Source organism: Penicillium longicatenatum, assembly GCF_028827895.1.
Source record: "Penicillium longicatenatum strain IBT 33135 chromosome Unknown contig_6_segment0_segment0, whole genome shotgun sequence".
In the NCBI taxonomy this organism is placed as follows: Eukaryota; Fungi; Ascomycota; class Eurotiomycetes; order Eurotiales; family Aspergillaceae; genus Penicillium; species Penicillium longicatenatum.
The window spans coordinates 576,286-600,329 of record NW_026643123.1 but is presented as its reverse complement, the minus strand read 5'-3'; the positions used below and the strand labels follow the sequence as shown (position 1 = coordinate 600,329).

The following is a 24,044-nucleotide window of genomic DNA, read 5'->3' as shown; positions in this document are numbered from 1 at the left end:
ACCACCACGTGCAATCCAGTCAGCGTCCAGGATATACAAACCCTCAAGGTCCCCAACTCCCTTATGCCATACCCTGACCAACCTGCTCCTGTCTCTCTTGCCATACATTCTTCCCAGAGCACGAGCAAACCATCTTGTCATTATCCCAAACACCCGCACTGCGTGCGATAACACCAACCAATGTGTTCTCATCCTCCCTTCGGAATGGCCCCTCCTTACTCGAAGACACAACCATACTACGCCCAATCAATTCCCAGATAGCTACCGGTCGGTCTAAGAAAATACTTCCACGCCCCTTTGAATCAACGTCCACTGATCCAAAGATACCCCGAGACTCCTTTGCCTCTGAGCCGAGCACCTTCGCCTTCAAAGAATCCCAGATTCCGCCCGTGGAAGCAGCTCCCTGAGAGATATCACCGGCTTCCCGAACAGTAGCCCAGTATTTGCCTGGTGCAATACCGTTGATAGTTAGGTCGACCAAGGTCACGTTTGAAGAAACCTGGACCATGCGAGCCAGACCGCGGATCTTATTGGAGACGGTGTTGGAGTGGGTTTCGAGGATGCAGACAGCCGAGCCTACGGATTTGCGGGTCAGCATATGTCTCTCAAGGTATGTTCAGCGGTGCAACGCAATCAGTACGTACTGTCCGTTGTGCCACTGCCCCGCAAGATCGCATCGCGACCTGTGTTCTCAATCACGGAGACGATGGAACTTGGGGGCGCGGTCCCTTCAATGAAGACAAGTTGATCCTTGAGATTCGCTTCGACTTTCTGGATGCCTAAAGTATACCGGTGCGGTGAGATTGTTTGCACTAAAAGCAGGTGGCGCATCGGAGAGGGGTGGATCGTACCATCAAGTTTGTATAGCGAGGTGGAGATGTCTTTGACGCAACTTTCGCAGGTCATTGGGACCGAGAAGGTCGTCTACCATATGGATTAGCAAATCTTCCAGACCTGGGCAGTCGAAGTCCGCGCAAACCCACCTGGAAGGGTTCAATCATGGTGGGGAAGTAGATCCGATGCCGGGCGCCAAATGTTCAAGGAAGTAAAGGCTAAAGGCCAATGGATGTGGACGTAATTTTAGCCAAGGTATCAGGTTTAGCAAATGAAAAGTATAGTCTTTTGACAAAAGCGAGAGTAAGAAAGAACGTGGTTCGGAATCCAGGAACACTAGGCGGGGACAATTTGGATTTCAAATCGGAGCTGCACTTCGGCCCGTCCAACCTTCCCCAGAGAAACGTCATTCCGCCCTTATCCCGAAAATCTCTCCAACTCATCCACAATGTCAGCCTCTAAATCGCGATGGGCTGACGAGGACCCCGAAACTGAAGCGATCATTGCGCAACAAAAACGCGAAAAGGAGGAGAAACGACGCGCCAAGGCTGAGAAGCAGCGCCAGCTGGAGGAAGCCAGTAAGGCTCGGACTGCGACACAGACGGATGGCAGAGCTCAATCGCTCAATGGGGACTCAGGACCTCCTACCAAGCGAAGGAGGTTATCGAATGACCCCGATGGCACGCCTGCCGATGCCGAAGTTTCCAAGGGCGAGCAAGCTCAGAAGAAACAGGCCAGCTTGCTGAGGTTCCCAGTACGGGAGTGGGGGACTTGCAGACATGTTGACAATTTTGAGCGGCTGAATCACATCGAAGAAGGATCCTATGGCTGGGTGTCCAGGGCAAAGGATATCACTACCGGGGAGGTAGTCGCGTTGAAGAAATTGAAGATCCAGAACTCGCCGGACGGGTTCCCTGTGACTGGTCTACGAGAAATTCAAACACTACTGGAAGCGCGACATCAAAACGTCGTCTTCCTAAGAGAGGTAGTGATGGGCAACCAGATGGACGAGTGAGTCCAACCCTACCACATGCCTTGAACGCACGGGCTAACAATGAACAGCGTATACCTGGTAATGGATTTCCTGGAACACGATCTCAAAACCCTCCTCGACGATATGCGTGAACCATTCCTCCCATCCGAAATCAAAACTCTCCTCTTGCAGGTAGTGGGTGGACTCGAGTTCCTGCACGACCAATGGATCATGCACCGCGACCTCAAGACATCCAACCTCCTGATGAATAACCGCGGCGAGATCAAGATTGCTGATTTCGGCATGGCACGATACTACGGAGATCCGCCGCCAAAATTGACCCAGCTTGTTGTCACGCTGTGGTACCGATCTCCGGAGCTACTACTCGGCGCAGATAAATACGGTACGGAGGTTGATATGTGGAGTATTGGGTGTATTTTTGGCGAACTACTCACCAAAGAACCCCTTCTTCAAGGCAAGAACGAAGTGGATCAGGTTTCCAAGATCTTCGAGTTGACAGGTCCACCAAACTCGCAGATCTGGCCTGGATTCAGGTCTTTGCCCAATGCCAAATCTTTACGTTTGCCGCAGTCCACTTCGGGATCTTCTAAAAATCCTCCGTTGCTGCCTCGCTCGCGATTCCCGTACTTGACTAATGCGGGTTTGAATCTGCTGTCAGAGTTGTTGGCTCTTAATCCGGCTGCGCGTCCGACGGCTCGGCAGTGTCTTGCTCATCCCTATTTCAGGGAGGATCCTCGTCCTAAGCCGAAGGAGATGTTCCCTACTTTCCCTTCGAAGGCTGGAATGGAGAAGCGAAGGCGTCATCATACACCTGAAGCTCCCAAGCATGGCCAGGCAGCACCTCAACTTGATTTTGCTGGGGTGTTTGGTGGTGCCACAGGTGGAGATACAGGAGAGGCAGGTGCAGGGTTTACCCTCCGCTTGGGCTAAGTAAATAATCTACAAGTATAACATTTGAAAGGCAAATAGGGACTGAACAGACAACAAGCTGTTAATTTTGATTTCCGAATCAGAATCACTTTGCTCTGGTGCATACAAAGCGCGTAAGAATACATGACTAGCAACAAAAGACACAAGGACAGAAGCATGCAAAGAATCGAACTCTTTGCCGATGAAACCACATTCATCATTTCAACGGCAATGTCTTTCAGGGACGTGACAATCAGGGTAGAACTCATCGGTAGATTCGCTTTCCTCCCTCATTACCACCGCACGCACAGTACTCTGAGATGAATGCGGAGCTGCGAGTGGCATTCTGATTCCAGGGGTTTGTTGTTCTCTGCTTGATGGAATCCGATCAAAACCACGGCCACTGTGAACTCCTCCATCTCTGGCAACTCGCAGCCCTGCTTTGACTGGCTGGTCACCTCTATAAGGGTAAAAGGAGCTTGTCTTGCCATCTGCATTCCAAAACTCATTTCTAAATGGATTTGAGAAAAGCACTTCCTCGTCAATTGGGGAGTTCAGTGGCGAGCACACATTGGAAAAGGACGTAATGGACGTGCATTCTGGGGACATGGTGCTTCCTCGTGTGTAAATGGATGACTGGGTCGAGTTTCGAAACATGCTGTCTGCGGCATCATAGCCCCAGATTGGGGCGGAAGAGTAGTTGCTCTCGCCGTGTTGTTGTTGATACATCTGGTTCTGGAGAGGAAAGATCTGGTGTCGGCTTGTATCGAATCTAGGGTCCTATCATCTTTGTTAATCATCTAGTGATGTGATCGTGAACGAGATCCCTACATTCATCATAGAAATATGCAGGCCAAATGAATGACGGCGCTCTTCAGGTTGAGTGATGGGTCCTGAACTTGGCTGCGTATCAATGTTGGAATTAAAGGTAAACGCATCTTCTGTTGGATTCAGTTCCTCATCTTCAAGAGCTAAATCATTCCTTGGGTCTGACTCTGGGAAAATGCTCTCCACCAGGTGAGAGCTGCTGCTCAGGGGGTCAAATAACATAGCCTCTTCGTATATCTGGTGGGGTGTATCAAAAGGAAGTTCACCGTGGGTGAAGCGACTGTTATGGGTGCCTGTGTACCATTAGTGATGAGGTCTTCGAGACCATACATGAAGATGCCCACTATATCCTCACTGCTTCTGTTTCTATCTCTGTCGCCTATCCACTGCTCTAACAATGCCTGGTATATACCAGGAAAGGCGACTGGGACATCAGCGGAGCTTTGCCCTAAACTTGTAGTAGAGCATGTACCAGCTGCAGAGCTTGGTGGTCCTTGGTCGAACAACAAAAGCCGATCCTGGGTTACGAATGCTTCGGATTGAATCCAGCTCATCCTCCGCCTGTGAGAAGTGTTTGAGCTGAGAGTACTCAATACACCAGAGGAACGTCGCATAAATGAGCCCCTTCTATTATCCAAAATATGTTGATTCAATGACGGCGAATCAAGATATCCATTATCAGACTCGATCTCTTCGTGTGACATGGAAATATCACCGTCGGTTAGTATCTTTCGAGTAGAATGCAAAGCGGTTATTTGCTCTTGCAAATGTCCAGCTTGAGCACTATCGACATTCCTCGAGCTCTCCACCTGTCCACCAGTGGAGCTTGTTGAGGAAGATTCTATTGTTTCCCAATCTGTTGACGCCAAAGGATGAGCATCACGAATTGACGTCGTCTTTGGCTCCATATCGCCAGTTTCTTGATCATCCTTGTGGGCTTTCACTTCATGGGAGTGTGAGTTCTGGCAATCAAGGATACCGTCGCAACTGACTTTGCTTGCAGGTTGGTGAAAAACCATACTCACGTCATGGGAAAATACTGCATCTGGATCATGGAATCCCCAAACTGGGAATTCTCGCACCTCTGGCGCTGATGCAATGTTAGCTAGCGGATGGAATGCGGCGGCTCTCATCAGGACATCGATGCTGGGCTCATCTTCAGTTGGCGGCCATGGCACATTGGTTCGATAAAGAGCAACGCCAAAACTCAAATCTTCCTGTGTACTAGCACTCGATGCCTCTGGACGTCGAGCCGGTGTAATTTCCATACTCATACTTGGACGGTGGCGGCGAAGAAAGCCTGCTCTGAGAGCCAGTAAGCCAGATCGAGCCTTGTGGAGGGATCGGCGAGGGAAGTCTTGGACCCAGTGGGATTGCTTCTGAGAGTCAGAAGATGAAGTCTGGCTCTCCTGGCGCCGCCATGACGACGTTGCTGATGGATTGTGCCGTGGGTCTAGTGGATTGAACACAGGATAATGACCTCTTTCGGCACAAGTTGGTGAAAGATCGGGCGGGTGTATGATACTGCAAAGGTCTTTCAGCATATACTCTTTGTAATCCATTGCAAAATTTACCTGAGCCTTCTTGTTGGGGTCTTAAATACAAATGGAAGTGAGAAAGTTGAACGGCGTTCCGCTGGTGAGCCTGGCGATGCGAGACCAGACTGGACCTTCTTGTCGGGATCCACTTCCAACAGGGTCATAGTTGCAAACTCGATGTAAATAAGACTGGCGGATATGTTGATCGGTACTGGGAACTGAATGGGCCAAATGGAAATGCAGTAAACAACAAATTGAAGAAGTCGAAGCCCTACAGGTCCCAAATAGGAAAGTACGCCTCACTATTTACAGGATTTTCTTCGCGTGTTAGCCTGTATAGATCGAATCATAGAACTTGATAAAATGCATTAAACTTCAAATTCAAAGCTATTGGAACACCGACATTAACATAAAATGTGCAAGTTAGTGAGTGAGTTGGTGTTCATAGCTGACAGGTTCATTGTTTTGTGGAGACCCGCCATCGCCGATCCCGCGAATCCGCCTGGAGCTTCTTTTCTCCTCCGTGATTCGTATCTTCTCCGCCACCCGTCCCAACCTGAGTTTCTTTGATTGGATTCTCATTAACTTTCATCTCTATTTTATTCAATCGTCACCATGGCCAACAAGCAGACCAAGAAGCCTGTCTCGTTCGACGAGATCATTCAGTCCGGTAACCACTTCGCGATTCCCCTTTGGGGTCCTTACTGCTAGCAAATCTGACCGAGACTACCCCTACATAGATCGCCAAAAGAAGCAGAGGGAACAGCTGGCGAACTCGATCCTCGGAAAGAATCGGACTGCTCGTCGCGCCAGTGCGCCGAGCGCAGGGGTCCAGAAATCGCAAGCTGCCAAACCGGGGAGCCTGGCCAGCCGCATTGGTGTGCCCAAGGTAAGACCGATCAATCCTTATCCTCATTCCCCGCCAGAAATTCAAATAAGCATTCCGCTGACAAGAGTCCGCGGTTCTTTAGCGCTCCGCCTCGACCGCCAACCTCCGTGGCAACAAGCCCAAAGCCCCGGTAACCGCTGCCCCGGCGCAAGCAAAGAAAAACAAGCGTCAACCCAATGCAGAGCGACTACTGAATGCCCTCGAATCCGGATCTGGTCAGGCGACAATCCGCGCCCCCAGAGGTGGCCTGTCAATCAAGGGCGCATCCGGCCCCTTCGTCGTGGTCGGCAGCAACTTTGCGCCAGGCACCACAGCAGCCGATATCCAGTCTGCCCTGGAGCCCACGTCGGGTCCCATGCTCAGCTGCCGCGTTATTTCGCACAACCCGACCGTCACCGCCGAATTCGCGTTTGAGAACAAATGGAATGCCGAGAACGTTGTTGCCAATTACCACAACCAGCGGGTATGGATTGAATCGAACAAGGACTTGCTAGACTTGCTTGCTAACTTTGTACCTAGGCTGACGGGCGCCTGCTCTCCATGGTTCTCAAGCCCGCTGGATCTGCCAACACCAACCAACATAACTACAGCGACATGCGGGTACAGGCTGATCGTGAACGGCAAAATCGACGGGCCGAACCCAATTTGCAGGATGGCCGCTATGGCTTCGATGAGCGAGCTCAGCCGTTGAAAAAGAAACAGACCTCTGGGCTTTACAGCGATACTATGATGGTGGATGCGCCGCAACCCCGGAAGAACCAAAACCGGCGGCGCTAATGCATTGCCTGTGAAGATCGACGGGCTCGAGTATCCTGGGCTTTATCTTTAACCTGCTTCTGTAATTGCCCTTTAGCCTCAATGTATCCAATATCATGACATGTATGAATATTTAGTAGGTAGTGCATTCAATACCAAATCTTTTGACATTTAGCAGAGATTTATGCAGGCAGTTCCAATTCAACTTGCCTGTTTTATTGTTGATCACCGAGGTTCCGGATTTGCTCAAATATAGCTTAATCAATCCTGGGCCTTCTCTCCTTCCAAGGTTGTTCCGGCGTGTTTCCATAGGGCAGCTTGTGTAATATGGCGCCCCACATACTGCGTTTCCATAACATGTCCACAAGTCGCGCGTTTCCCAAAAACCTTATTCGGACATATCGTACGCTATTATGATGGTTCTCGGTGACCACCCTTCTCGCTGGTCTTATTCAACAAAAATACGCTCGCCTCAGTCTTATACCTTGGTGCAACTGGGTCAGCAAGCCATGGTGCAACTATAGGCGAAGATCGCCCACGAAGCCATCCAGGGAAGTTTTATAGTGTAATGCACCTCGCCAGCGAACTATAGCAGTTAGCAAGGTAGGTAGTACTTGGGTGTTCTAGGAAGGTTTTCCGAGGATTTTGCATGTCTAGTCTAATGCAGTATGGCTATCCTCAACCTAATTTGAACTTCTTTGTTGCCTTCCAATTACCAATGTCCTTTCATCCTTTAAGAGCTCTGATGCACCGGACCCAAACATGAAATTGTTCTCCTCTTTTATGCCTTTTGTAACAAGAGATCCCTCAAAATGCAGAAAGAAATCCAACCAGATAAGTCAAAGATTTGGTAACCCTCAAATGTTATTCACGAAGCCAGAATGATAGTAAAATGAGACAGTTGGAGCAATTCGCTAGCTTGTTATTCCTCCATTGCTACCTTATCGCTATCAGAAAGCTACACTTGTGCGAATGTATTTGCGAAGCGAAAGAAACAGCCCATTCGCTAAAAGGGAAAGCATGTGAGGTCTCCTTTCTCCTAACATCTGATACTTGCAGGGCCTCACTGCCCGAGAATCTCCCTCTGGCCCTTCTTGAAGTCCGCGATGGCAGCTTCCCACAAATCATATCCTGCGTCGCCCTCGTACAGACGTAGCATCCCAAAGCTGAAATACATGGCCTGCATATCCAGCGGATAAGTGGGCTCTGCTGGGGCCGTGCCAAGGTCATACTGGCGTTGACCCACAAGTTGCTCATAAGCTCTGGCTCCCTAGCCTCTTGATAAGCATGGACATGAATCAATATACAAAGGCCACATGACTTACTGTCCGGTTCTTGAACAATCGGCGGCCCGAAATCCCGTTCGCGTTTCGGTGCAGGCTTTCCACGTGAATAAAAGCCCGGCACAGATCCTTCTGGAGCTTTGCTGCCGCAACACGCACATGCAGTGGCGCCTCGTTCTCCCAAATTGGAGAAAGTTCGTTCAGGAAGCGGATGAAGTCACACGCATTTCCATCCATGGCGTCGGGGGTCTGTGTTTGATTAATATAAGCTCGTCGGGATCAACTAGAGCACGTACCGATTCGCAGATGCGTCCACGATTGGGGACGCAGGCAACGCATCTTCCATCGGTGCGGGCCGTGTCAGTCATGCATATGATCTCAAACATTTCACCATTCTCGGGCTTGAAGCCTTGGACAGCCAAGCGCAGGCAAGGCAAACACCACATGGTCGTGTGTTGAACGATGCTTTGGCTAGAGCTATCCATGGTACTGGTGGGAGGCTCAAGAGTTGCTTGTCACGTCTGTGATATGAGATCAAAGAGGTGAAGGCGGGAAGGTTGGTTTCGTGCGCACCGGATTCACAACAAGAACCAAGCGGGTCTGACGCTACCGTGCCGTTCTATAGTCATTTTCTATTACATGATGCTGGCGTTACTTTGATTTACGTTTGCATTGGCGTTTGACTCGTTTGGGTGTGTTCAATGGATTGATGCTCGAGAAGCTGCACACAACCAATATTCACCATCACATACAGCAGAATTGTATATGATCTGGAGTTAGATCTACATTAGAAGCTCCTAGAGACATGCCTAGTAGATTCCAAGCCTTAAAACATGTCGAAACTGGTTGTAGAGGTATTGAAGACATTTAGATAACCTAGACATGCATAGGCTGCATGACATATTAATAGTTCATTTAACAAGACTTAGAAAGCTTGGTGCACTACAGCTTGTAGGTCTATTGTCTTTTGCATTATAGAATTATGAATATAGCGGAATTTGGGGATAAAACGGTGATAAGATGATATAAAGGACCAACAGACTTCATTGTTCTTCTCCAGAACATTGAGTAACTAGAGTTCTGAAGTCGTAGCATTCAAGAAGATTCTAGATAATCTCAAAAGTAGCTTGCCCGAAGTGCCGTTATTTTGCCCATCTTTAGGTCTGTATATCAAGCAGATGACCCCAGTCTGATGGTGTCTTACAAGTCCTCCCGGTGTACTGAGAATAAAGTTGTATTTATCGCATCGAGTGACAATCGTGCTCTACCATTCCTAGAAGTTCAACTTTGAATTATAGTTCCTTAATAGGTAAACCACACATTAAAAAAATTCATCTCTGAAAGACTGTATTCAGATTGCTTCTGCTCGTCTGGTCTAGTATAGACCGCTTATCGATAAGATAACATCATGTGACAGCTTCCGCGGAGTCGGCATGACAAGATCGGAGAGGAACAAAAATATCAGGAAGCTGGATTCGACACTTTGTTTCTTCAGACTCTGGTTTAACCCCGTTGAGCTCTTTGTTACTACTCTTCTACTCATTTCCTGTGCCAATTGAAAACGAAAATTCCCAAAATCGCACCACAAATATGTATACAGCTCGGCGCGCAGCGTCGCAAGCGCTCCGGAGATCGCGCAACCCCATATTCTCGACATGCTCGCGACGATGGAACACTACCTTCGAGACGAGAGAATGGTCGACGCCTCTCGCCCGCACACTGGCCCATGCAATGAAGGTTTGTGTACCCTGAGCCCCGCACAAACATGTCCGCCCTGACGATCGTGATAAACATCCAGGTCACCGGTCCGATCCCAATCGCAGCATTCATGCGCCAGGTCTTGACTTCTCCAGAAGGCGGATATTACACATCAAAACCCGAGACTGGGGCTGTGTTCGGAAAGCATGGTGACTTTGTCACGTCTCCCGAAATCTCCCAGGTCTTTGGTGAATTGATTGGCATTTGGACAATTGCTGAGTGGATGTCGCAAGGCCGGAAAAAAAGTGGTGTTCAATTGATGGAGGTTGGGCCTGGAAAAGGAACGTTGATGGACGATATGTTGCGGGTGAGTGGTTGTGATGCCGATTTCTACAATGGGTTTACTAATTTGAGTAGACATTCCGGAATTTCAAGAGCTTTACTTCTAGCGTCGAGGCAATTTACTTGGTGGAGGCGAGTCACACGCTACGACAGGTGCAGAAGCAGCTGCTGTGTGGGGAAGCTGCCATGGAAGAGACAGACATTGGACACCGGAGTACTTGCAAATACTTCGATGTGCCTGTTATCTGGGTGGAAGATATCCGTCTCCTACCACATGGTACGTGGAGTATTAATTTCACAGACATTTCAAATACTGATCAGGAAATTTTCTACAGAGGAAGGCAAAACGCCCTTTATTTTCGCTCACGAGTTCTTTGATGCACTCCCAATCCATGCATTTGAGTCGGTTCCTCCAGCTCCCGAGAACGAAATCCCGGAACAAAAGGAGATCATGACTCCCACCGGGCCCCAGAAACTTCACCAACCTCTCAAGGTCAAGAATACTCCTCAATGGCGCGAGTTACTTGTTACCTTGAACCCAAAGGCGGTCGAGGACAACATTGAAGGAGAGCCCGAATTCCAGTTAACCAAGGCAAAGGCCTCCACACCTTCATCTCTCGTGATCCCCGAGATCTCTGAACGCTACCGTGCACTCAAGTCGCAGCCTGGCTCGACTATTGAAGTCAGCCCCGAAAGCAGAATCTATGCAGCTGACTTCGCTCGCCGTATCGGCGGAGATGCTGCTTCTACACCGTCTGCAACGAAGCAGAACGTTGACCCCAGTGCGCCGCAAAAGAAGACACCTTCTGGCGCAGCCTTGATCATGGATTACGGAAGCATGTCGACAATCCCTATCAATTCGCTACGTGGAATCCGGGACCATAAAATAGTGCCTGCACTTTCGTTCCCCGGTCAGGTGGATGTGAGTGCTGATGTTGATTTCACTGCGCTGGCTGAGGCTGCCATTGAGGGTAGCGATGGCGTCGAGGTCCACGGCCCAATTGAGCAGGGTGATTTCCTGAATGCAATGGGTATCACAGAGCGCATGGAGCAGCTCATTCGCAAATCTGGAGATGATGAGCACAAGAAGATTCTCGAGACTGGGTGGAAGCGTCTAGTTGGAAAGGACATTGCCTCTATGGGTCAGATATACAAGGTCATGGCCATTGTGCCAGAGAATGACGGGAAGAGACGCCCTGTTGGGTTTGGAGGTGGTCTCCAGATGTAACCAGCTGAATGAGATATGTAATACTACTATTTGTACAATAGTGAACAATTCCACTTCCAAGGTTGGTTCTGTAGAACAGATACCAATCTTTGAACCAGACATACTCCCTTACCTTCCGTATATAACCCTAGAAAGGCGAAATTCTGCAGAAACATCCTGTATATTCAATATGTATCTAGGTATGTACTGCCTTCAAGTCCTAGTGGTATCTCTAATCTAGTCATATCTCATAAAACGCGAGGCTAAGAAGCATCGCCCACAAACACTTCTAGTCTTTCCCCGCACGCAAGTTCATGCCCATGGATAAGTTCCAAGTAACACTGGATCTAGTACTCCTGCCAGATATCCGCCGCGTAGGACTCTGTCAAGGTTCCATCATTGCCATACTTCTCCTGCCATTCCACAAAGCCGCCCTCGAGCACACAAATCTGCTGTTTCTGGCTCTCTTCAGAGCCAAGGGCACTCTCACGCTCCCGAGCATAGCGAAGGGCAGCAGAAGGGCCACGCTGCTGGCTGAGTGCACAGTGGAAGATTACCTTCTCGGTATCCTTGAGAGTTCGCACGAGCTCCGGCATGCGGACATCAAGGGTGGAGCTGGGAACCCAAGTTGATGAGTGGATGTGTCCGCCAACGTGATCTAGACAGGTCAATATGAGATGCACAGCAACTTTGAGCATTTGGGACCATCATACCTGAATCACGGACATCGATGATTGCTAGCTTGGCGGGGGTGGTGCCGGCTTTGAGCAGAGCGGCTAGCGCATCACGATTAATGCGCAGCAGAGTCGCAATGTTGAGAGAAGACATTTCGGAATTAAAACCCCAATTTCAGTATGAACAAGTAATTGCCTGTCCTCCTCAATACAACCCGTATCAGTAGTGAACGTACTTGAAGTACTCTCGCCGACACATTGGGTATGCGAAACTTCACGTGACCTCGAATTTGGCCGGATTTTCTTTTGAACTCCGCTAAATGTTGTCGCGACTTTCCAGCCATTCCACCCTTCACTCCCTCCAACTCAGAGCACCAGCCAAACCTGCCAATTGAACCAACCGTTCAATCCAGGTGCTCTATCCACAATGGAATTCCGCGCCCTGGCCCGCGGCCTCCGTGCCCGACAGACCCCATGGCTCCTCACGCCTCGCATCCAGCACTCCACCATCCTCACCACACTCCGCTACAACTCCTCAAGCTCCTCTCCACAAAATCCAATTAAACCTACACAAACCACCGAATCCCCCGCACAAACATCCACACCCGAAACCGGGATCCAGACGGAGGCAACGACCAAATCCGCCGCATCGGACTTCGACGATATCCTCAACAAGCTCGAACTGGGTAACCGCGCCGGATCACAGCGTGCCCCGACTCGCAGCAGCCGTATTGCCGATGCTATCTCCGGCACGATGTTCCCTTCTCCGTCGCGCGATGGCGTTGCCGGACAGCTTGCCAGCCGGAAGACGGAGCTGAAGCTTGGACCTACGCTTGGTCGGCAAGTGCATGTTGAGCCGGAGAAGGGTGTGGATCTAGGTGCTGCTATTCGGGTTTTGGAGGCTACTTGCAATGCCAATCAGATTAAGCAGCAGGCTAATGCACAGAGATTCCATGTGCGGAAGGGTATGAAGCGGAAGGAGTTGAGACGGTCGAGGTGGCGGAAGCTGTTTAAGTTCTCGTTTAATGAGACTGTTAAGAAGATTCAGAGAATGCAGGCTCAGGGCTGGTAAGGGTTGACCCTTTTTGTTGGAATTCGGTCTGTGTCTTGTATATACTAAGACTGGATTGGATTGGACTGAGCATGGCTTGACTTGATCTAGCGTCTCAGGCTAAATTGGGGAATTGTTCCTGTTTCCCATTAGTTTGTTTTTACATGTATAACTATCTGTTTATCTATTTTGTTTGCATTAGACATGGAATGCATTGAGATTCATCACCAGCTTGTTGATAGTCGTACAACAACTTCCCCCCTTGTGCAATTCACACTATACACGGGTCTATAGATACTGATACTAATGTTCAATCCGTCAATCTTGAATCAATCCCTCTTGCCAGTAGGGAATCCTCCATACCCTCCATACCCAGCACCGTTTCCATTCGCCCCCGCAGTAGCAGAAGCAGAGTACCCCCCATAACCATTGATACGTCCACCATTTCCAAATGTCACACTGGAACCCGTACCGCGAGTAGACGGCACGCCCAAAATACCATCGCCTCGCCAACCGGCTCTCCCGCGGAAACTCTGCCCATTCCGCTCCCAGTAAAGAGCAACCAAAGCACCAAGGGAAGCAGCCATAATAAAGAAAAACATGCGCGAGAAGAATGAGCCAGACCCCGAGCTCCGCGGAGCAGTAGCAGGACCCAGACCTAAGAATGACTCCGTCTTAGATCGCTCCGGCCATCCAACCCCAGCGCCACCCTCCAACCATGCAACATGGAACGAAAACGTGAACGGCTCGCCACGAATCACTTTCGTCCCGTGTCCCAGTGTCCAGGGCTCGCGCGCAGCTTGCGCGACGGCAACTGCTTTCTCATCGTCCTCTAACTCGATATTCTTAACCGCGGCTTCGAACTCGGGCGTCGAGTATGCCGTTCCGGCGATAACGTAGCCTGGTTGTCCGCTTTGGCTTCCCTTGGAAATCCCCTGTTCTGGCTGCGCTGCTGCGTCGGAGGGAACGTCGTGCATGAGCATGTTCATGTCTGACCAGATGTGTAGGTGGCTGAGCTGGAGTGTACCCTGCAACGCGATGGTGAGGGGGGTGAATGGAGGCCCATTCTCGCTCAACGCGATGAAAGGGTCCCTCTCGCTGGACTCCGGGTCGGAGTCTTGGAGTGTGTTTGGGGTTGAGGAGAGGGGGGATGTAGGCACGCGACAGGTCATTGGGACGTCGGAGTGGACGTAGAATTCGAAGAGGTGGTAGAGCGTGTCTGAGAGTTCAGGAATGGTGCAGGTGATTGTTTCTGAGATGCCATAGCGGAGGGATAGAGGGCGGGATGTTTCGTTGCAGGTTACGAAGGGGATGTATTGGAGTTTGCCTAGGCTGTCTGTGATCTGGATTTCGTTGGTGGTTAGTTGGGATGGATTGTTTGTCAGGGTTGGCTGCGTACATGTTCTCCTTCCCTGTTGACATGTCTGATTAGCTGCAGTTCCGGAATTGGAAGAATGAATCACGTACAGGGTTCGATTGAGGCAGGATACTGGGACTTCGTCGCCAATTCTGTATCCATCCCCGCCACCGCTGCTGGTTCCCGCGACTGATGTAGGCCACAGCGCTGTCGCAAGGGAGAGTGCGACGGTGGTTGGGAACCGGGTCAATGAGCATAGAGGAGACATATCGTCGATATTTATGGCTATGGTACAGGCAGTCACCCCCCACACTGGCGAGATGGTGGAACTGGAAGTCGGTGCGGAGGAAACACGGAGATGTTCAGCCACAAAATTGCGGAGCCAGCCAACCTGTCCATACTCACGCTATTTAGATCGGAATTGATCCACCCCTGAGGGTCTTGAACCCCCATTTGCCAACTTTATCTACTCATGAATATTGTGTGTTCATAACTACCAATGGGACGAATGAAGTGTGAAATTTCCGAATTTTGAAAATAAATTAACAGGTCAAAGGTTATCATCGCTCGTCATAGCCGTCTTGTCCACCACGGCTGTTAATCGGGACACTATATCTACGCCAGCTTGGCCTTCTCCTTGAAAGCAGCAAGCAGTCCGTTGGTAGAGGCATCGTGCGAGCCACTGGCACCCTCGGATTCCAGCTCCTTCTGGATGTTCTTGGCCAGGACCTTGCCAAGCTCGACACCCCACTGGTCGAAGGAGTTGATGTTCCACACAGCACCCTCAACGAAGGTGACGTGCTCGTAGTAGGTGATCAGAGCACCCAGAGTGGAGGGGGTGATCTTCTGGGCCAGGATGGAGGTGGTGGGACGGTTACCCAGGAAGGTCTTGTGGGAGACCAAGTGCTCAGGAGCACCCTCGGCGCGGACCTGGTCAGGAGTCTTGCCGACCATCAGGGCCTCAGACTGGGCAAGGAAGTTAGAAGCAAGCATGCGCTGGTGCTTGCCGTTCTCAACGGGGTTGTGCGACTCCGCCGCCATCAAGAAGTCGGCAGGAATGAGCTTGGTACCCTGGTGCAGCAGCTGGAAGAAGCTGTGCTGGGCGTTGGTGGCGGGCTCACCGAACAGAATCGGGCCGGTGGTGTACTTCACATACTCACCGCTGCGGGTGATGGCCTTGCCGTTGCTCTCCATGGACAGCTGCTGGAGGTAGGCGGGGAAGCGGTGCAGATACTGGTCGAAGGGAGCAACCAGGTGAGTCTGGGCTCCAAAGAAGTCGCTGTACCACACACTCAGCAGACCACCGATGACGGGAATGTTCTTCTCCAGGGGAGTCTCGCGGAAGTGCTTGTCCATGGCATGGGCACCAGCCAAGAACTGGTGGAAGTTGTCATAGCCGATGTATAGAGCCACAGAAAGACCGATGGCACTCCACACGGAGTAACGGCCACCAACCCAAGATGCGAAACCAAACATGTTCTTGCTGTCAATGCCAAACTTGGTGACCTCAGCCTCGTTGGTCGAGAGGGCGACAAAGTGCTTAGCGATGTGAGCTTCATCCTTGGCCGACTCGAGGAACCAAGTCTTGGCAGAGTTGGCGTTTGTGCAGGTCTCGGCGGTGGTGAAGGTCTTGGAAGCGATCAGGAAGAGGGTGGTCTCGGGGTCGGAGTCCTTGAGAGCCTCGGCGATGTGAGTGCCATCAATGTTGGAGACGAAGTGCAGCTTGAGGCCGGGGTGGCCATAAGGCTTGAGAGCCTCAGTAACCATGACGGGACCACTAACAGGGGAAAACATTAGCTTAGGACAAATTTTTGCTAAGGAAAGCAATGCAAACTTACAGGTCCGAGCCACCGATACCAATGTTGACGATGGTGTTGATCTTCTTGCCAGAGTAACCCTTCCACTCACCACTGCGGACCTGCTCCGAGAATTCCTTCATGTGCTCAAGCACGCTGTTGACCTCCTCAACAACGCTCTTGCCATCGACCTGCATGGGCTCGTTGGAGGTGTTGCGCAGAGCAGCATGGTAGACAGCACGGTCCTCGGTGAAGTTGATGTGCTCACCGGCGAACATGTCATCGCGCAGCTTCTCGACATTGGCCTCCTTGGCGAGCTTCACCAGCAGGGAGAGAGTCTCCTCAGTGAGGAAGTTCTTGGAGAAATCGAACAGAATGCCCGAGTTGTCCACAGTATTGGCGAAAGTGTGGCTGAACTTCTGGAAGCGCTGGGGGTCCTTCTCGAAGTATTCCTTCAAGACAATGTTACGCCCCAAAGTGCTGTGGTGCTCCTGGAGCTCCTTCCAGGCATTGAGATCCGAGGCTTGCGAAAAACCAGGCATGATGAACGGCGATGACGCTGTTTGGATCCGGGTCAGTGCGGGGCAATCGGGAGAGGGAGTGAGAGCGATTAGACTCGGGGAATTCCCAGAAGACTTACAAAGTAGGACAAAAAGATGAATAATGGGGTATTACAAGACGATGAATTCAAGAGGGAAGCTCGGATCAAGATATAGAAGAAAAGAGTTGAGGCCGGCGCGCTGGGGTCCGGTGGAGGGGCGCCGTGGGGCAAGCATCATCATTGCCGCATTCGTCCCAGGTCTGGAAGCGGGTTTGTTTTCTAATCAAAAAATCCGGTTCAATTGCCGTTCCTTTGTAGATTTGATGTACAGCATATTACATCCGAGTTTGATGTTTATTTTTAAGGTTGAGTTTGTCCTTCCTTACATGGTTTATCTCAAGCTACATGTATATATCCATCCTGTCCATGGATACATGCAGAACTCCCCAGATCTGCAAATTGAATATGCAACCACCATGAACTCTGCATATGACTCCGTACAATGCCCAGGTAGCATGGACTTAGTCAATCCAGGCCAGGTGACCTACAGATCCTTATGTACTACCATGTCGGGATATACGGCGGATCAGGGAATTTAACCGGCCGGTGAGACTGATGGGTTTCGGGTGTTTGTAGTCCGCCATCCCGACTTCCTGTTTGTTTTCCCGCATGAATCCGGATGAATTCATAAAATTGTGGGTAATGCTGATGGTTATGATGGAATGATCATATAGGTTAAAGTTGTCCCAAGTATAGTGGACATTTGGTCATCTGACTGGTTTCTCGATTCTTCTATGTACATCACCGTATAGTTGTCTAAATATGACCTACTCAAATCGAGGAAAAAAGGGAAAAATACCGTGCTTAGCTAACAAGGTCCAAACACGCAAGACACCTGTCCATTGACACGATGTACCAAAAGCCATCCCTAAGACAAGACAGCGCTGTCCGCCAAGATCAGCGCACGGACCCACATAGAAACCGCAACTTTCTTTCCTTCAGTTTAAGCTCTATTGTCGGTGACATCGCCTGGAGCTGCAGCTCATTCTCTAATTAAAATCTTAACTCAAATCCACGCAGCGCCAACGTGCGCGCCTCTACCATGTACAATCCCTACCAACGTGAGTGCTCCCAGTCAATCAGCAGTCGCGAAACGAAAACTGCTCAAGTTCCTACGCGCCGCAAATACTGACTTGACTTTCAGCTCCAGGTGCCTACGGCCACCCCCAGGACTATGGTGCATACCCCGGTGCGCCTGGCGCACCCCCGGTATGGGTAAGTTCTCGACGATTCTTCAAGTCTGGAGCAGCGCTAACAATCTCCAGCTCCTCCTCCAGGGATGGCAGCACCCGGTACAGCCCCTCCAGCGAGCATGCAACAGACGAACGCCCAGCAGCCCAGCCGCGGAGGATTCCCGGCTAACTTCCAACCGCCACCGAATATGCCCAACATCAACTTCTCCGCCCCAGTAATCCGCCTAGGCACTTCCGGTCCGGCGAAGCCCGCAGGGCCTGAGATGGGCCGCGAGCGCGGATCAGAGGGCCCTGGACGTCGTGCTGGTCTTGGTTCCTCCAGCGAAGGGCAGCGCCACCATGGTCGTGACGCGATGGTGCCCCAACCGCCTACTCGGGATGAGATCGTGCGAACACTTTTTGTCGGTGGAATCACGGAGGGCGCCGGTGGTGATGATGGCATTGAGCGCATTCTGCAATCGGCGGGCCGTCTGCGACGATGGATTCGTGCGACAGATGCTGATGAGAAGCCTTGCCGGTTTGGCTTTGCTGAGTTCGATGACCCAGAGAGTCTGGAGACAGCGGTCGAGGTGCTCCGGGAGATTGAGGTCCCAGTCAAGCGACAGGTGCCTCGCGCTGAGGGCGAAGAAGAACAGGAAGTGGAGAAGAGTACTTTGCTTGTAAGGACCTTGTCTTCTCTTATATCATTTACATTACTGACCATCTATAGGTTGTGGTGGACGAGAGCACAACGAAATACTTGGAGCAGTTTAAGGATAGCCGTGGCGAACAAGACCCCGAAGAGATCAATGCGCGCTTTGAAGCCGCCCGTGGTGAATTGAAGAACGTTCTGAAAGGCCTTTTCCACCCTACAAACCCCACCCAGAAAGAAGATGCCTCTGCATTGGACAGGGAAGGAGATATTGAGATGCAAGATGGCGATACTCCAAAGGACGGAGAGGTCGTCACTATTCCTATTACCGTTGAGGATGAGTTGGCCGATATCCCACCGGAGATGCGCGCAAATGTGGCCAAGGAAATCGCTGCATTCCGCGAGAGAAGTAACCGCCGCGATATTGAACGGCTGAAGCGTGAAGAAGAGATTGAGACTATGGAGCGTTCTCGCAATTCTGGATCGCGTTATAACCGCCTTGCTTCTCCTCCTGCCTCGGCACCCAGCGGTCCCGCTGGTGGTGCGAACGGCATCCCTCTTGGTCCCCGTGAGCGTGGTATGCCTAACGCTCCGGCTGGCCCCAAGGGATTCGGTGTCCAAATTCCGAAGGATTACCAGAAGGGCGTGTCGTTTGTCAATGGTGGTACTAATGGATCTCAAGCCTATGGAAGTCGTGAAGATGAGGACTCAGATGCAAGTGACGAGGAGCTGGAACGCCGTCGCCAGGCCAAGCGTGACGCAGACCAAGAGAAGCAATTTTTGGACCAGGAGCGTCGGTGGCTCAACCGAGAGCGAAGTCGCACCGCTGCTCTTGAGCGTGAGAAGAAGCGTGACAAGGAGGATGATGGCAAGCTGCAGGCTGCTCACGATGAAATGGACGAGCGGATGAAAGAGTGGAACGATGACATCGAGGCTAGCCGCAAAACCGCCGAGTACTACGCTGATCGTGGTGCCTGGCTCCGAAGCCGTGCAGCATTCCGTGCTCGCGAGGCCAGCTTGGACGAGGCTGATCGTGCCGCCGAGGAGCGTGAGCTTGCCCAGTCCGCCAAGAAACAGGAGCAGGCCCGCGGTGCTGCCGACGATTTCCTCGCCCGCCAAGCTCAAGAGCTGGAAGCTCGTACACAGGAGCCACGTGAGCCTCAACGCTTCAAGTTGTCTCTCGGAGCTGCGGCTCAAAAGGCCCAGGCCGCCACCACTCGTCGCACTGCAGCCGAAGTCGAAGGCTTGCTGGAAGACGAGGAGGAGCCTGCCACCACCACTCGCCGCCCTCTCATCCCGATCAAATTTGATACCGCTGCCGAGGCTGCTGGTCTCACAGACGAGGAGCGGGCACAGGCGGCGCGCCAGCTGGCTGCAGAGATTCCTACCGACAAAGAGGGACTGTGGAACTGGACTGTCAAGTGGGAGTTTGTGGACGAGGCTGTTCTCAGCGATCAGATCAAGCCCTTCGTGGAGAAGAAAATCGTCGAATACCTGGGTGTACAGGAACAGATGCTGGTGGACGTTGTAGAGGGCCATATTCGGCAGAAGGGTTCTCCCCAGGAGCTTGTGGATCAGCTTGCAGAGGTAAGTTTCTTGCATGATCCTTTTCTATTTACAATTTACTAATTAAATTTTTAGGCCCTGGACGAGGAAGCCGAGGTGCTGGTTCGCAAGTTATGGCGAATGCTCATTTTCTTCTCGGAGAGCGAGAAGCGTGGATTGTCGGCATAGTGATAGGGTGCTGCACAATTTGGTCCAAATCTATCTTCTCTATGACTAAGGTTTTTGAAATTCATATTCACGAAGCGGCCCTGGGAAAAATACATGCATATTCCTCAACTACTCCAAAGTTCCTATGTGCCTAGCTGTTGCCCTAAAAGGCCTCAACGTATCAAACTCAAACACAAAAAGTAGAGAGCGTGTACAGTATAGGTACAGAATGTAGGGTACATAGTAAGGTTCAGAGTGCGAAGGGTTCAAGACCTGGTTGATATCTCCTACTCTTTCTTCTTTTGAGTTACTAGGTAGGGCTCATCAGCTCCTATTTGTCTGCCCAAGGATCAAACCCTCTGACAGAAAGTGAAATATGTATATAGACGCTGATCCTTGCCTCTCACCTTACATGATTCGGATTTCTACTCCGTGAATATCCAAGGACTTAGTTGGAAGTAAATCCATATATCCACCTAGGCAGACAACACTGATTTACACTGCATGTTCAAATAACCATCCCCTCTAGTTCAATTTCCCTACACTATAGGCTATAACGTCAACCCCGGAGGTACTCCGATCAACCTCCCGGACCGCTGATTGGTGGAGAAACCCAATTCCCCGACTCGGGCAATTATCCCCCAATCACAACGCCGCATTTGCGGAAACGGGGACTGCGGAGTGAGGGGCGAGGGCAAATGTGCCAACGGCGCGGGGGTTACAGAGACTATATACGGGCCGCGAGTCGCAATTTCTTCCGGATTCTCTTTGAATTCTTTCGTCGCAATCTGACTTATATACCCTCCATCTTCCTGACATTTCCAAGCGAAATACCATACATCTTGTGGAGTTCCCCACATTCCTAGCTTGATCTTTGAATTACGATTGCAAGAACGTGTTCAATTGGGTTTCTAGCATTGTTGATCAACCGTCACTATGGTTAAGATTACTGGCTTCACCACGCGGGACGTGAGGTTTCCGGTATGTGATTATGTCCAGGCAGTAATGGGCTCAGTTGTTAACGCTTGCATTAGACCTCCCTCGACAAGACTGGTTCCGATGCTATGAACGCTGCTGGTGATTACTCTGCCGCCTACTGCATCATCAACACAGACTCTGACTTCAGCGGTCATGGTATGGTGCGTATACTACAAGCAAGCAATCCAATTGCATACACATGCGTTCTAACACCATCCAGACCTTCACAATCGGCCGTGGCAACGAGATCGTCTGCGCCGCTATCTCCCTCGTTACCCCTCTCGTCATTGGCAAAGACCTCGACGAGCTAACAGCCGACTGGGGCAAGACCTGGCGCTACCTGGTCTCTGACAGCCAGCTTCGTTGGATCGGTCCTGAGAAGGGTGTCATCCACCTTGCCCTTGGTGCTGTCGTCAATGCCCTCTGGGATCTCTGGGCTAAGACCCTCGGCAAGCCTGTCTGGCGCATCGTTGCTGATATGACTCCCGAGGAGTTCGTCCGTTGCATTGACTTCCGTTACATCACCGATGCTATTACTCCCGAGGAGGCGTTGGCTATGTTGAAGGAGGTTGAGGGTGGTAAGCAGGAGCGCATTGCTGAGGCTGAGGCTAGCAAGGCTGTTCCAGCCTACACAACTAGTGCTGGCTGGCTGGGATACTCCGAGGAGAAGTTGAAGGTGTTGCTGAAGGAGAGTGTTGAGCAGGGATACAAACATTTCAAGTTGAAGGTTGGTGGCAACTTGGAGGATGATAAGAGCCGGTTGAGAATTGCCCGGGAGGCAATTGGATATGATAAGGGAAATATTCTTATGGTTGATGCTAACCAGGTATGTTCGTCCCTGGCATATGAATAATTGGCGTTGGTACTGACTGTTCTCGAATAGGTTTGGTCTGTCCCAGAGGCTATCACCTGGATGCAAGAGCTGGCTGAGTTCAAGCCTTGGTTCATTGAAGAGCCTACCTCCCCTGATGATATCCTCGGCCACGCGGCCATCAAGAAGGCTCTGGAGAACACCCCTCACGGAACTGTCGGTGTTGCTACCGGTGAGATGTGCCAGAACCGTGTGATCTTCAAGCAGCTGCTGCAAGCTGGTGCCTTGACTGTTCTGCAGCCTGATGCCTGCCGTGTTGGTGGTGTGAACGAGGTCCTTGCTATCTTGCTGCTCGCTCGCAAGTTCGGTGTCCCCATTGTGCCTCACTCTGGTGGCGTTGGTCTGCCCGAGTACACACAGCACCTGAGCACAATCGACTATGTCGTTGTTACCGGAAAGCGGAGTGTTCTGGAATATGTTGACCACTTGCACGAGCACTTTGTCCACCCGTCCAGTGTCAAGGATGGCTACTATGTCACCCCTATGGAGCCTGGGTACAGCGTGGAGATGAAGCCCGACAGCATGGACGAGTTCGAGTTCCCTGGTGTGGAAGGCAAGAGCTGGTGGCGCTCCGAGGAGGCTAAGGTCATCCTGGAGGGTCCTCGCGTGGTATAAAACTTTATATTATGTCTTTATGTTTATTCATGTTAATAGCTTTACCAAAATGTTGATCCAAGAATTTTTATAAGATATTTGCTTCATTGTACTGAGTTCGATACACAGTGGAAATATGGTACATCAGTCTGGGTGGTTCGTTGACCGCCCTAAAAATACAATAACATAGCCACAGACTGGCGACAGTAGGCCAGTCTGTAGGCCTGAAAAGCCCTTGATCCGCGTCTAGGACAAGAGCTCACAGAAATTCAAAACCAATAATGCAAGATGAAACCCCATGAAAATGGTAGAGATTGAGGCAGCATGATATGAAATTTAATTCAAGCAGAATTCAGCGCCACTGAATGCCAAACAATTTCAGCGAGCTAGCCACGCTGGGCTTCTCCACAGCCTTCTCCAGGACGACACGAGAATGTCCCTTGACATCCAAAGCAAGGAGTTGGTATTCCCACTCGTTCTGATCCAAAGGCTTGATCATATGCACGTGGACGACTCCTGAGTTAAGAGGGCCCTCAACCTAAAGAGGAAATGAGTATATTGTTCCGCAACGAGGAAGTGCTTGACTTACGTGAAAGTTCATGCGGAGATGCTCGCGGCCTAATCGGTCCTTCCCAACGGTCGTACTAAGATCCATTAGTCCAACTTTTCAACGCGTAGTAATTATCCAAAGACTCACGCAATAGGCCGGTGCCGTGCCCATTTGCTCGAGGTATTCTCTCCAAAGGCTTTGATCTCGCGTCGGTCACCCAGGAGTTGTATGCACCGCGCATCATCCTTGACACGGTCGACGGCTTTTTCAAATTGCCATGTCCGACTATTCGGAGAGATAACATCGGTCCATAAAAGATAGAAGACACCGCCCTAGAATCGAAAAGTTAGACCTTTGATGTTCGGTCTCGCACAGGTGGGTACCCAAGAACGTACCGTTAGCACAACACCTGCGATCACAACTACAAAGTTGAACGATTGCTGTGTAGCACGCGACACCTTTTCTCGTCCGCTAAGATCACCCCACTCATATCGTCCATCGTCAGACAAGACTGTAATGTTCCTCCGTCGCTTAGTCGTGCCGTTGGGACTGCTTTGTGTGGCGTAAAGTCGGCTTATTGCGGCTCGGGGAGAAGGGCGCAGAGTTGCCACAGCACTTGAAGTGGCTCGAGGCAAAGCACGCACGTACTGAGGATTCATCGTGGGTGCGATCGTCGACTGCTCCAACCTCGAAGATGAAGATGAAGACCGCGATAACGATAGGCAGGCTCACGTGTTTTATAAAATACCGTACTGTA

General features: G+C 50.9%; 13 protein-coding genes across 13 annotated transcripts; 6 read left to right on the top strand and 7 right to left on the bottom strand.

The window, feature by feature from the left end:
• Positions 1-61: 61 nt before the first annotated feature.
• Positions 62-1,001, bottom strand: N7484_008430 (copper chaperone CCS1; the record flags this gene model as incomplete). Its single annotated transcript, XM_057118817.1, has 3 exons — positions 62-576; positions 645-924; positions 984-1,001. The coding sequence occupies 3 exons, from the start codon at positions 999-1,001 to the stop codon at positions 62-64; spliced, it is 813 nt and encodes a 270-aa protein (XP_056968372.1).
• Positions 1,002-1,282: 281 nt separating this feature from the next.
• Positions 1,283-2,758, top strand: N7484_008429 (CDC2/CDK family serine/threonine-protein kinase; the record flags this gene model as incomplete). Its single annotated transcript, XM_057118816.1, has 2 exons — positions 1,283-1,845; positions 1,897-2,758. 2 exons carry the CDS (start codon positions 1,283-1,285, stop codon positions 2,756-2,758), a joined length of 1,425 nt encoding a protein of 474 aa, XP_056968371.1.
• A 771-nt stretch (positions 2,759-3,529) lies between these two features.
• On the bottom strand, positions 3,530-5,267 carry N7484_008428 (uncharacterized protein; the record flags this gene model as incomplete). Its single annotated transcript, XM_057118815.1, has 3 exons — positions 3,530-3,858; positions 4,038-5,089; positions 5,140-5,267. The coding sequence occupies 3 exons, from the start codon at positions 5,265-5,267 to the stop codon at positions 3,530-3,532; spliced, it is 1,509 nt and encodes a 502-aa protein (XP_056968370.1).
• A 451-nt stretch (positions 5,268-5,718) lies between these two features.
• N7484_008427 (uncharacterized protein) lies at positions 5,719-6,769 on the top strand (the record flags this gene model as incomplete). Its single annotated transcript, XM_057118814.1, has 4 exons — positions 5,719-5,773; positions 5,844-5,992; positions 6,075-6,455; positions 6,512-6,769. 4 exons carry the CDS (start codon positions 5,719-5,721, stop codon positions 6,767-6,769), a joined length of 843 nt encoding a protein of 280 aa, XP_056968369.1.
• A 1,042-nt stretch (positions 6,770-7,811) lies between these two features.
• Positions 7,812-8,516, bottom strand: N7484_008426 (uncharacterized protein; the record flags this gene model as incomplete). Its single annotated transcript, XM_057118813.1, has 3 exons — positions 7,812-8,018; positions 8,074-8,280; positions 8,328-8,516. 3 exons carry the CDS (start codon positions 8,514-8,516, stop codon positions 7,812-7,814), a joined length of 603 nt encoding a protein of 200 aa, XP_056968368.1.
• Positions 8,517-9,621: 1,105 nt separating this feature from the next.
• Positions 9,622-11,299, top strand: N7484_008425 (S-adenosyl-L-methionine-dependent methyltransferase MidA; the record flags this gene model as incomplete). The annotated part of the gene is made up of 4 exons (XM_057118812.1): positions 9,622-9,768; positions 9,830-10,096; positions 10,147-10,348; positions 10,407-11,299. 4 exons carry the CDS (start codon positions 9,622-9,624, stop codon positions 11,297-11,299), a joined length of 1,509 nt encoding a protein of 502 aa, XP_056968367.1.
• Positions 11,300-11,625: 326 nt separating this feature from the next.
• On the bottom strand, positions 11,626-12,106 carry N7484_008424 (phosphatase YCH1; the record flags this gene model as incomplete). The annotated part of the gene is made up of 2 exons (XM_057118811.1): positions 11,626-11,936; positions 11,992-12,106. The coding sequence occupies 2 exons, from the start codon at positions 12,104-12,106 to the stop codon at positions 11,626-11,628; spliced, it is 426 nt and encodes a 141-aa protein (XP_056968366.1).
• Positions 12,107-12,379: 273 nt separating this feature from the next.
• On the top strand, positions 12,380-13,024 carry N7484_008423 (mitochondrial 37S ribosomal protein bS21m; the record flags this gene model as incomplete). Its single annotated transcript, XM_057118810.1, has 1 exon — positions 12,380-13,024. One exon carries the CDS (start codon positions 12,380-12,382, stop codon positions 13,022-13,024), a length of 645 nt encoding a protein of 214 aa, XP_056968365.1.
• A 308-nt stretch (positions 13,025-13,332) lies between these two features.
• Positions 13,333-14,628, bottom strand: N7484_008422 (uncharacterized protein; the record flags this gene model as incomplete). Its single annotated transcript, XM_057118809.1, has 3 exons — positions 13,333-14,346; positions 14,403-14,415; positions 14,471-14,628. 3 exons carry the CDS (start codon positions 14,626-14,628, stop codon positions 13,333-13,335), a joined length of 1,185 nt encoding a protein of 394 aa, XP_056968364.1.
• Positions 14,629-14,975: 347 nt separating this feature from the next.
• On the bottom strand, positions 14,976-16,698 carry N7484_008421 (glucose-6-phosphate isomerase; the record flags this gene model as incomplete). Its single annotated transcript, XM_057118808.1, has 2 exons — positions 14,976-16,137; positions 16,199-16,698. 2 exons carry the CDS (start codon positions 16,696-16,698, stop codon positions 14,976-14,978), a joined length of 1,662 nt encoding a protein of 553 aa, XP_056968363.1.
• A 1,101-nt stretch (positions 16,699-17,799) lies between these two features.
• N7484_008420 (uncharacterized protein) lies at positions 17,800-20,315 on the top strand (the record flags this gene model as incomplete). The annotated part of the gene is made up of 5 exons (XM_057118807.1): positions 17,800-17,818; positions 17,902-17,946; positions 18,023-18,609; positions 18,660-20,168; positions 20,223-20,315. 5 exons carry the CDS (start codon positions 17,800-17,802, stop codon positions 20,313-20,315), a joined length of 2,253 nt encoding a protein of 750 aa, XP_056968362.1.
• A 915-nt stretch (positions 20,316-21,230) lies between these two features.
• Positions 21,231-22,758, top strand: N7484_008419 (L-fuconate dehydratase; the record flags this gene model as incomplete). Its single annotated transcript, XM_057118806.1, has 4 exons — positions 21,231-21,275; positions 21,329-21,433; positions 21,493-22,098; positions 22,156-22,758. 4 exons carry the CDS (start codon positions 21,231-21,233, stop codon positions 22,756-22,758), a joined length of 1,359 nt encoding a protein of 452 aa, XP_056968361.1.
• Positions 22,759-23,089: 331 nt separating this feature from the next.
• tim21 lies at positions 23,090-23,946 on the bottom strand (the record flags this gene model as incomplete). The annotated part of the gene is made up of 4 exons (XM_057118805.1): positions 23,090-23,275; positions 23,327-23,381; positions 23,435-23,619; positions 23,683-23,946. 4 exons carry the CDS (start codon positions 23,944-23,946, stop codon positions 23,090-23,092), a joined length of 690 nt encoding a protein of 229 aa, XP_056968360.1.
• Positions 23,947-24,044: the final 98 nt, after the last annotated feature.